The 10,770-nt window shown below is 62.7% G+C and overlaps 2 protein-coding genes across 2 annotated transcripts in view; one reads left to right on the top strand and one right to left on the bottom strand.

The window, feature by feature from the left end:
* The first annotated feature begins 1,881 nt into the window (after positions 1 to 1,881).
* LOC127751606 (dynein light chain Tctex-type protein 2B-like) lies at positions 1,882 to 4,819 on the top strand. Its single transcript, XM_052275390.1, has 4 exons — positions 1,882 to 1,913; positions 3,365 to 3,596; positions 3,985 to 4,211; positions 4,278 to 4,819. Exons 1-4 carry the CDS (start codon positions 1,882 to 1,884, stop codon positions 4,441 to 4,443), a joined length of 657 nt encoding a protein of 218 aa, XP_052131350.1. The 3' UTR covers positions 4,444 to 4,819.
* LOC113215207 (protein artichoke) overlaps positions 4,623 to 10,770 on the bottom strand; it is an 8,059-nt gene continuing 1,911 nt past the window's right edge. The window contains exons 3-10 of the mRNA XM_052275389.1: positions 8,961 to 10,105; positions 8,581 to 8,876; positions 8,072 to 8,225; positions 7,619 to 7,981; positions 6,915 to 7,487; positions 6,591 to 6,834; positions 5,845 to 6,432; positions 4,623 to 5,576 (exon numbers count right to left, since the gene is read on the bottom strand). Coding sequence (XP_052131349.1) covers positions 5,290 to 5,576; positions 5,845 to 6,432; positions 6,591 to 6,834; positions 6,915 to 7,487; positions 7,619 to 7,981; positions 8,072 to 8,225; positions 8,581 to 8,876; positions 8,961 to 10,105 — 3,650 coding nt within the window. The 3' untranslated portion in view covers positions 4,623 to 5,289. The remainder of the gene's footprint in view (positions 5,577 to 5,844; positions 6,433 to 6,590; positions 6,835 to 6,914; positions 7,488 to 7,618; positions 7,982 to 8,071; positions 8,226 to 8,580; positions 8,877 to 8,960; positions 10,106 to 10,770) is intronic.

Here is a 10,770-nt window from a genome sequence, read left to right on the forward strand (position 1 = left end):
CCCCGCCCCGCCAGCTATTTGTAAATGCTGATGCGGGCCGCTGATTGCCAAAGAACCTGCACAGCAACAGCAGCAGGGCGTTGCAAACTCACCGCCGCGCGAGTTGTTCTGGACCGGGGAGGTTGGGAGGAGGACGGGCGGGCCCCGAATATTCACCACAGCGTCAGCGGGGGAATTCAACTAACCCCGGAGGCGGCGCGGTGTGGCGCGGCAGGTAACCGGCAAATGATGACAAACGCAAATGCGGGCGGGGCTCTGGATGGCGCGGTGTTCGGTGTTGGAGCGTTGAAGCGCTGAGCGGGGTGGGACAAAAATTACCACCAGCAGCGCGTCCGCCGACCGGTGGGAGTGGGAGTCGAACCGTCGACCATGACGACGTCGCCAGGCTAGGGGTGCCCCCCCCCCCGGTCAACCCCTACCTCCCACGCCCCCGCGACCGAGCCGCACGCCGCCCCTGGAGCGTCACTAAAGTCTCCACTTTATCCACCTCCCCTCGGCACTTGCCCGCTGCGCCCTCCTCCTCCCTCCTCACCCCTCACCCCCTTCCTCTCCAGAGCGCCTCCAGCCTTCGTTAGCCTGCCTGGCCAGGGCCCGGGCCAGGGCCCCACGCTGTCTGCCTGTCGAGGGCTGTTACCCCTGGAGCTGGAGGGGCGCTGCCCCGGCGCGGAGCTGGACTGGAGGGTCCTCCTGTTTACTCTATCTCTGTCTCCCCAACCCCACCCACTGCTCTCTCTTGCTCTCTCCCTCCTTTCCCCCCTCTCCCTCCCCGCGCTCTCTCCAGCAGCCTTTCATTAGCCTTAGAGCGACTGTAGCACTGCGACACACAAGTACACGGTCGAAAAAAACAAAAGTCGACATGGTGGTATGGAAAAGGTGGTTTTAGAAGCAGGGTGGGAAAATCCCCCATCTCATCCTCCTCAACAGGTGGGGGAGGGTGGTGAAAATGCAGAGAGGGTCATGAGGAGCAGGATGAGAGTACTCGGCGTCCTCGTCGGAGCCGTTGGCGACCTCACCTGCGCACACCGACTCGCGCCCGCGCTGACCAACGAGTGCACCCTTGCACCCTACCGTATCCGCGGCCGGCCCAACGAATCTTATTAGGTATTTCCCTGCTCCAGACGCGCACAGCCCCTGAGTTATGATGCGGCCGATGGGAGCAGACGGCCGGCGCGGAGTGGGGGCCAGCCGGGGGCCGGTGTGCCCGTGCATGGCGGCCGCGGCTCAGGGGGCGGCGGGGGCGGCCGTGGGCCCCGCATGGGGCTGGGGGCTTAGAGGGGCCCCTGCCCTGCGCTCTCAAGCCGGCTAGCGTAGCTTGTGCATGATGCTCTTCGCGACGATAAAAATACCACATGTGGCTGTGATTTTTACCGGTGGCCGTTATTGTTGATGTTTTTCAGCACCTCGGTTGTTGTTGTTGTTTACGTCGGTGTTCGGGGGGCGATGACCGCACTGCAGTGGTGGCGGCGCTGGTTGGGCCGGGGCCGGGCTGAGATGGGGTCCTCCCTCCCGCGCCCGCGCCGCCACCCTCACTCGCTACTCGGCCAGGTGGACGGGATGGTGCCGTAAAATGGAAACTGCCCGGCGGCGGCGTGGCGGTGCGTGGCGCTGCGCTGAAATTGTCCGTCCAGGCGCGGCGGCGGGGGCGGCCGCGGGGCGCGCCCCGGATGTGTTTTCGCCCCGCGATCACGCGGCCCGCCCCCGGCTCAGCCCGGCGGCGGCCGCGCGTTTCCAAGGCGACAGCACGGGGAGGCGCGGCCCGCACGGCACACTCCGTCCGCTCAAGCGTTATCCTTCCTCCGCGCCTCGGGGGCCGCACCTGTGGCTGAGCAAGGAGGGCGGCGAGCGGACTGTACTCCACGCGGAGCAGACACAAGGATCACCATGCCGCACGTCGATCTCATCGAGATCAAAGGGTGAGGAGCAGGCTCCCCTGCCCTGCCGCGGGTCAGAGTGCGGCTGAGCGGCCAGAGCGGCTGAGCGGGGTAACCCGGACCCCCCGACCCCTTTTATCCTCCTCAATCCCGTTACGTCTTGGTGTGTTTCAGGGGATCACTCACCAGCTTCTCCCCGTCAGTGCGCATCATGGTCCCGGACGGGTACGAATAAACGAAAGGGAAAAGTGCCAGGCGGAAAAAAGAGAGGCTTTTCACTCTGGAGTTGTTGTAAACAAAATAAAGCCGTGGAATCGTTCTGATCTTTTATTCAGCGATCGCCAGTCGGGAGGCGGCGGCGCCGGCGCGCAGGGCCCACCGCAGGCGACTAGGTGAGAAATGCGCGGATAAAGTCGTGGAAAATAGAGCCGCGAGGGGAGAAGTTTCCCGCAGGCCCCCGAGGCCGTGCGTCATCGTCATGCTGCTGCAGGGGGTCGGCCTCGCGGTCGCAGGGGGAGCCGGGGTCGCGGCTGTTCAGCCTCACGCCCTCCAAAGCGTCCCGGCCGTCCGAGGCGCACTCCGTCATCTCAAAGCCGACGAGCACCCCCAGGACGTCTAACCTGCGCTTCGCGGAGGACATCGGCGGGGGCGGCGGCGGAGGCCCGGCTCCGCTCAAACCGTCAAAGTTTGTAACACACTTAATTCAATCCACCCACACAATACGTATCACACGACTCTCTTGTGGGAGATGGAGAGGGACAGTAAGGATAAGGGCGTGGGGCACTTTGCAGGAGCAGGGTGACGATCACGTCGGACAGATCAAGGGGCCGCCCACATCAGAAGTAAGTAGAGTTTACACACGAGGGTCACTTGGAGAGAGGGCAGTATGTCACTTTTTCTTTCGAACGATGCCGATTTCACGGGGACTTGCTGTGCCACAGGTCGCTGGACGGGGTGGACCTCTCCAACGGTGACTTCGAGGAAAAGTAGGAGGGGGGAGAGAAACCTTGTGGGCTAGAGGGCGGCGGCCGCCCGGGGGGTAGGCTGCCCAACGCGCTGCAGCGTCCGCCCGGCCTTTCTCCCGCAGGCGGCTCCGGAGGCGCAGCCTGCACTCCCTGGGGGTGGTGGTGACGGCAGCCGGCGGGGAGGCCGGCGGCGGCGAGGGCGGCGGGTCCGGGGGCGACAACGGCGACAAGGGTCAGGAGGGCGGCGACCGCCCGGGGCCCGGGGGCGACTGGGCGGAGGGTCCGCCGCATGGCAGCCTCGACGACCGGTGAGGCTGTGCGATATGGACCCTTGGCCCTTATGGACCTCCTGATAGCGGAGGGGGGGGGGGGGGGAGGAGGTCGACGACGACTTCCGCCCCTTGGCGGGGTGGGCACCGGGGGTGACGCCCCCTTCCTAGTCTACGCGTGAAATCGACAGACACTCCCTTGGAGCGAGAGCGAGGGGGGAGCTCAAAGAGAATGCGACCGTGTCATGACGGCTTGCAGGCCGTGGCCCGAGGAGTGGCACAGGCTATCGGTACGGGAGCGGGAGCGCATCCCCGAGTGCCTGGCCAAGCTGCTGCGCGAGCTGCCCGACCCTCGGGAGCTTGCGCCGCTCGTCCGCTCCGTCGTCATCTCGGCCATCGAGCCCTCCCGGGACGCCCTCAACTTCAAGTCCACCACCAAAGTGAAGCGCGTCGGGCTGCTGCCCGTCATCCAGGTCATCCGGGCGGGCGGGGTGAGCACAATCTATGGCTATGGGGTGTCATCTCATGCAAATCTGGTCATGTGAAAAGACGGAATGACAACTTCCTAACCTCCAACTCACTCACCTGTGTTTCCGAGCGAAATATCCGTTGGGTTTGGTCAAGGGACGACTGCTCTTCATGACTTCTCGTGGGTTGGGTTGGTGGCGCCAAAACAGTTCAACACACGATTTGATTTGGTTGTTATTAACATTATTATGACAAAACTAAAAAAGTTTTCATACACCAAACACGGATTTTTCACTTCCGGTCCCGATCTTTCGACAGCTAGGTTAGGTGGCGGTATAATGAGGATGAGAATGCCAAGTATGAAAACTACGTTGCGGGTGACACGACTCTTTCACTGCTTTGGACATCCAGATCCGGGTGGGTAGGTCCAAGGAGGAGAAGGGCTCCTCGAAGCGGTTAGCCACGTTTCAACTCGAGCCCAAGGAGGTGCCGTGCTGGCGGCGCATACGGCTGCTGGTCCAGGAGACGCTGAGCGCCGGGCTCGCGGACGTGCGCTACTCGAGCCAGCTGTGCGCCAACGGCTGCCGAGTCATTGCGGCCGTCATCCTGCACCGGCTCAAAAAGTTCAACTTTGAACGGTAGGTTTCGTACTACTGTACTCTGTATCCTGCAAGCAACGAACTGTTTGTGATCGGCTGGTGCAGGTACCGACTGGCCGCTCAGGTCCGTATCGCGCAGCGGATGAACCAGGGCATGGCCATGGGCGTGGCCTGCCTGTGGAACGACGGCGTCGACCGCTTCTCCTACGCGCAGTACGAGAACGCCTCGCTGTCGGCGCAGGCTATCCTGTTCCTCGTGTACCGGGACTGAGCGGGCGTCGCGTCGCTCCGCTACGCCCCGGCGCCCGGCGCCTCGACGCTCGCCGCGCCGATACCCCGCGCCACGACGCCAGCGATACTCCAGGAGCGAGCGCCACGCCCCCTGAGGAGGCCTGGCTGGGATGGACAGGATTTTGGAGGGGCATATCATTAAGACCTGACAAGCTGCGATAATTGGGCGTGTTCCATTTATTGCAAGGCACAACTTTCTATGCTTTTGTGGCATATTTTGAACTGTTAACAGAGGCGATTTTGATAATTTCAAACGCCTGCCTATTTGTGTTCAGCAACCAGTGGAACACAATCCTAGCATTACAATATAGATCTATCTACAATAAAATAAATATGTTCAATAACATTCTTTAAAATGGCTTCGTTAGTTACATTTATTACCTCCTACTCGCTAAACTTTGGGTCTTATGTACATAACAGTCTTTAAAGTTGAAAATTGAAATTTACACTTCTTATTCAATCTATTAAAATTTACACATCACTTCCTGTGTTTAAGTAAATATACAACACTACTGTACAGCACTCAAGGAAATAATACCCATATCAGCATCTTGCACTATGTACAGCTACAACAATCACAGAGGCCCTGCCCCGAATGGGAAAATAACGACTTGAACACACTCTTACACATGTACAGTGGGGGAAAATAATAACTAAAATTACTACCTACGATTTCGAATTTTAAAAAATCTGAGTAAAATCACTTTGAGGGTACCGTGGCGTTTGCAGTCTGTTTGTGGTGTCACCTCCCCGCGCACGGCCCGGTCCGCCCGCATCCTCCCGGGTACGCGAGGGCGCTCTCAGGAGGACGAGGCTGGCACCGACGCTACCGGTGCTCCTTCTCCTCGCCGGAGAAGGTGATGTAGTAGGGCGACTGCTGCTGCATCTGCTGCGGGTAGCAGGGCGTGGGCGTGTGCGCCGGCCGCCCGAGCGACGCGTACGACGTCCTTCGCGGGCTGACGTGCGACGGCGCGAGGCTAGGCGCCAGGCTGGGCGCCATGGGTGGCAGCGTGTGCATCTTGGAGTGCGGGCCGTGCTGGCCCGCGCCGTGGGGCAGCGTGGCCGCGGCGTAGCCGTGCGCCGCGTACGGCGACAGGTACATCGGGGGTGGGCCTGTGGACAGTTAGCAGCGGTCAGGCAATAGATTAGATATCGCCCCAAAAGACGCCCGTTGTTTTCATAAACATTTGGTAAATAATATGAGCTCGGCGCCTGCGAAACTTAAGGTAGGCCACCCGCACTATAGGCATGCACTGCAGACAAGATGGTTGTCTACCCAGCAGGCGCTACGAGAGCTTGCATGGGCTGAGCTTGGCAGGTTTGTAACGGCGAACGTGACGGGCGTACTTTTCTGGATGATCCACTAAATAGGTGCACTCACCGTACTCGCCGGACTGCATCCCCTGCATGACGGCCTGCTGGTGCTGGTGCCGGGCATGGTGCTGAGCCGCGGCCATGGGGCCGCCCAGCGGCCCGGCCGCCATGGGGCCGCCGCGGTACTGGTTGCTGGTGAGCCGCAGCCGCACGATGCAGATGACGATCACCAGGATGGCGATGAAGGCCACGACGCCGCCCACGATGCCGATGATGAGCGTGTCGTCGTTGCTCACCACGGCGGCGCCCTGGGCGGGCCGCGGGCTCATCATGGTGGCGCCCGCCGCCTTGTGGTGCGGCCGCGGCGTGGTGGGCGGCAGCGACCAGATGATGTCGGGCTCCGTGGTAGGATGCCCGCCCGCCCCCAAGCCCGGCCGCGCGTGGTGGCGGGTGGGGTGGTGCTTGGACAGCATGGTGATGATGGGCGTGCTGGTCGTGGTGGGCGCCGGGGCCGGCGCGGCCGTGGTGGTGCTCGTGGTGGCCTGCTGCTGGGCGCGGTGCGGGTCGCACGTCAGGTCGTCGTCGCCAACCTCGACGAGCAGGCGGTCCGCCATGGACGGCGGGCTGTGACAGCGGAGGTCGCCCATGCCGGATGCTGCGGAACATGAATCACGTTAGCGTTTGATCTGTCCTGAGGCCATCACCACCGCAGCCCTCGAGAACTAGTATTATGACAGTAAAGCCGGAGTGCCAGCCTCCTCCGAGGCCTCCTCCATGTCGACGTCACGGTGATGTCGACGACGGTCCACTTACCGGGTAGCCATCGGCGGAGCGCTCGTGCGGCGCAGTCGCAGTGCAGCGGGTTTGTGGCCAGGCCCTGCAGGGTGTACAGCCCCCGGCGGTCGTCCAGGGCGGCCAGCAGCTGCGGCGACAGCGTCGGCAGCTTTGCCCTAGACACGTCCACGACGAGACGGCAAGAGCGCGGCAGCGGGAAGAACAGCGCGGGCGGGAGCGCGGCGAGGGAGGTGTCCGTCAGCAGCAGCCGGACCCGCGCCGCCTGGACACACCGGACGGTTAGACACGCTCTCCAGGCGGTGACCTCCGAGAGGCTAGACGAGATGCTTAACGCGCACTCACCTTGAGCCCGGCCAGCGCGCTGGACGACAGGCTGCGCACCCGTGAGCCGTGCAGCCCCAGCTCCTGTAGGCGCGGCTGCAGCGCCGGCGCCAGGGTGTCGCCGCCAACGGTGGGGTCCTTGAGCTCGAGCCGGAGCGTGGTGAGGAAAGGCAGCGAGCGCAGCAGGCCGGCCGCGTCCAGGTAGCCGAGGCGGGGGTAGCCCGCGGCGTGCAGGGAGGACAGCGAGGACAGGCCGGACAGCGCGGACCGCTCCAGGCGGGACAGCACGGGCAGCGAGTCAATGTTCAGACGCCGCAGCCCAGCCAGGCCCTCCAGGTCGCCCTGGACGATGGACGGGATGGGGTTGTTGGACACGTCGAGCGCCTGCAGGTGGCGCAGCTGCGCGCCCACCCGCGGGAAGGTGGCCAGCTGGTTGAAGGACAGGTCCAGCATCTCCATCAAGGTGGGCCGGGCAACCACCTCCTTGCCGAAGTGGGTGATGTTGTTGTGGGAGAGGTTGAGCGATCTGAGGAAGGGCGTCTCGAGCTGGGTCAAGCTCTGGATGCCGGTGCCAGCCATGTTCAGTTCACGCACCTATTCAATGAGAGATAATGTCAATTATGTGATCAATTTAACACTCAAAACAATCAGTGCTCAAAGCAAAGGTGACCGTAGTTCTGGACGGCTGGTAATTTCCAACTCAATATTCGGTCAATATAGCTTACCGTCTTGGGCTCGGAGAGTACGTGTGCGATAGCGTCCTGGCTGAGCGGGTTGAAGCTCAGGTCCAGGCGCTTGATGTTGACCATGATGGTGTCGTCGGCGGGGATGTCGACCAGCTTGTTGGAGCTCAGGTCGACGGACGAGAGGAAGAAGTACTGCCGCTGGAGCGTGGCGAGCGGGGCCACCTCGAACAGATTGCGGGCCAAGTTGATGTTGTCCAGGATGTGCACGCGTCCGCGCTCGAACAGTGCGTCAGGCAGCTCGGCCAGTAAGTTCCCTTCCAGGTCCAGCAACTCGATTCGACACAGCCCCTCAAACGTGCGCTCCGACAGCCGCTCCAGTCGATTACCCGCAAGCCACAACATCTGAAAGGGAAGGGCAGGTTTCAAACCGGGTTCGCCTGCAAATCAAAGTACTTTACCTGTACTTTACAGATACGTCAGCTAGTAACACACCTGTAGTTGTGTCGAATTGTGGAAAGCCGTCTCACTAAGCGCCTCCAGCTGGTTGTTCGTGAGGTCCAGTTCGCGGAGTCGAGGCAGGCGAGCGAAGTCCATGTCGTCCACCGCCTTGAGGAGGTTGCCGCTCAAGTTGACCTCCTCCAGGTACCTGTAACGGAGTTGGACCATCTCCCTTTATTCCTGGCCAAAGACTCATCGCGAGGCGATATCGAGTCGGAACGGTTTCCGAGGACTTGCCCAGCGCCCGCTCCGCTCGGCTCCGCTCCGCAGCGCCATGAAGTAAGTGCCGTGGCCTAGGGCCTAGGGCCACAGGTATGCCAGCTGATTGGCTGAGCAGGAGGAATGCGAGGAGAGGGCCCCAGCCCCGGCCCGAGCGGAGCGGGACGGAGACCCACAGCCCCGAGCGTCTGCCCGGGGGCGCGGCGGCGCGGCGCCTGGCGCGGCCCGCGCTCCTCGCTGCAGCGCGCCAACGGTTAGGAACCCGACTGTCACCTCGCCCTTACCTCAGGCCCGCGAGCAGCTCCCCGGGGAAGAAGGTGAGCTTGTTCTGGTTGAGCACGAGCCGCCGCAGCCGTGGGTGCGAGCGGAACGAGTTGGGGAAGAGATAGCCCAGCTGGTTCTGCGACAGGTCGAGCTCCCGCAGCGCAGAGGCGCCCGCGCCGCCCTCGCCCGGCGCCTCCAGGACCTCGCCCCGGAACGCCTGCAGCTTGTTCCGTGACAGGTTGAGCCTGCGCAGCGCGGGCAGCCCCGTGAAGGCGCCGGCGCGGACGTTGGACAGCTGGTTGCCGGAGAGGTCGACCTGGGCGACAGCAAGGAGGGAAGCTCAAGTTAGACAGGGTGGGAGTCACAACGGTTAGCGGTTCGATAAAGACGAGAAGCTCACCGAGGTCAAGTTGACGAGGTTGGCGAAGGCGCCCTCCGGGAGCTCTTGCAGCGCGTTGCCGGCCAGCGACACGCTCTCCAGATCGGCGGCGCGGTGCAGTAGGTCGGCGCTGATGGCGCGCATGCCGACGCGGCTCATGTCCAGCACACGGAGGCGCGCCAGCCCGCTCAGGATGCCGCCGGTGCCGCCCGTAGGCGAGGGCACAAGCAGCGGGTTGCCCGACAGGTCCAGGACCTCCAGCGCGGGCAGCCCGGCCAGTGGTGCGCGTCCGAGGCCCTGCAGCTGGTTGTCGGAGAGGTCCAGGACCCGGAGCTTGCGCAGGGCCAGCGGCCCGCCTGCCACGTTGGAGATCTTGTTCGCGGACAGGTCCAGCTCCTCCAGCGTGTCCTCGAGGCCTACCAGGGCGGACGCGTCCAGCGCCAGCAGGAGGTTGGCGGACAGATCCAGGCGGCGGAGACGTGTGAAGTCGCGGAAGGCGGCCGGCGACAGCTCCCGGATCACGTTGCGGGCCAGCCCCAGGTCGCTGGCGCGCTCCGAGACGGCGCGCAGCAGGTCCGCGCTCACCACGGCCAGGCGGTTGTAGTCGAGCGAGAGCGTGCGCAGACGCGGCAGGCGCCCGAGTGCGGACGCCGGCACGGCCAGGATGTTGTTGTCGCGGAGCCGGAGCGTCTCGAGGGCGTCCAGGCCCTCAAAGGCGTCGTCCTCCACGGTGCGGAGCGCGTTGACGCTCAGGTCGAGGTGTCGCAGCGCGCGGAGGCCGCGGAACGTCCCCGGTGCGATATTGCCGATGTTGTTGCCGCTCAGGTCCAAGGACTCGAGCTGTGTCTGCGCGCGTAGCGCCTCGTTGTCCAGCCGTTGGATCAGATTCGCCGACATGTTGAGCTGCCGCAGTTTGGACAGCTCCTTGAAGGCCACCGCAGGCACCTCTCGCAAGAAGTTCTGCGACAGGTCCAAAACTTCAACGGACACGGCGCCCTCGAAGACATCGCTGTTGAGCTTGGTGATCCTGTTGTGGCAGAGGCTGAGGTCCTGCAGCTTGGCCAGGCCCGTCAGCGCGCCGCCCTCCAGGGAGCCGATGGTGTTGAAGCTGAGGTCGAGGCGTTGCAGCTGCTGTAGTCCTTCCAGCGCACCCTCGCGAATCAAGCCTGCCACACAGAAAGTAACATAGAAAGTAAGAAAACTTCGTCTACTTGTCTCATAACGAGCCCGGCCTGCCTGCTCTCGCGCCTCACCGGCAGACGAGAGACAAGTCTGGACCAGGGGTCGGGTTTCCGCCTGTTATTTTGTATTCGCGCTTTGTTTCATTTCCTGCACTGCGGCACACCGAGCAGCACGTCCTGGGGAAAGTCAAAGGCGCCCGCAGCCTCCCATTCTGTGCGTTAGGTTGCGGTGCGGTACGTGCCTCCCCCCCCCCTCCCCCACACAAAAAAAGCTTCACGAAATCGGTTGCCAAAGAGCACAATGAAAACCCGCCCTTTCCGAAAGTAATAAAGCATTCCGGTGAAGTTAAAATGCAGAAGAATGCGAGGAAGAAGAAAACGGAAATCACTATGCTTTTACATGGGATTTCCGTTTTCTTGTTCCCTGCATTCTTCTGCATTTCAGCTTTACCGGAATGCTTTATTGCACGCCGCGTGCAACTAGGTGCCGGTCCTCCCTCTCCTCCCCCGCAGCCGCCAGAGCCGCTCGCTCTATCGCACCTCCTGGAAATGAGCGGAGCTTGTTCGATCTCCGCGAATAAACGAGTCTGTCACTCGGGACAATGGCCTATCATTCCGAGGAGCCGCGGCGGGAAGCGGGGGGAGGGGGG

Source organism: Frankliniella occidentalis, unplaced genomic scaffold, assembly GCF_000697945.3.
Source record: "Frankliniella occidentalis isolate FOCC.00 unplaced genomic scaffold, Focc_3.1 Scaffold603, whole genome shotgun sequence".
In the NCBI taxonomy this organism is placed as follows: domain Eukaryota; kingdom Metazoa; phylum Arthropoda; class Insecta; order Thysanoptera; family Thripidae; genus Frankliniella; species Frankliniella occidentalis.

Bases quoted from the DNA above. Each gene is read 5' to 3' on its own strand.
- LOC127751606 (XM_052275390.1), top strand. From the start codon at position 1,882: ATGCCGCACGTCGATCTCATCGAGATCAAAGG. The intron at 3,597-3,984 runs GTGAGCACAATC...TTGGACATCCAG, and splicing joins AGGTCATCCGGGCGGGCGGG to ATCCGGGTGGGTAGGTCCAA. The intron at 4,212-4,277 runs GTAGGTTTCGTA...CGGCTGGTGCAG, and splicing joins AAAAAGTTCAACTTTGAACG to GTACCGACTGGCCGCTCAGG.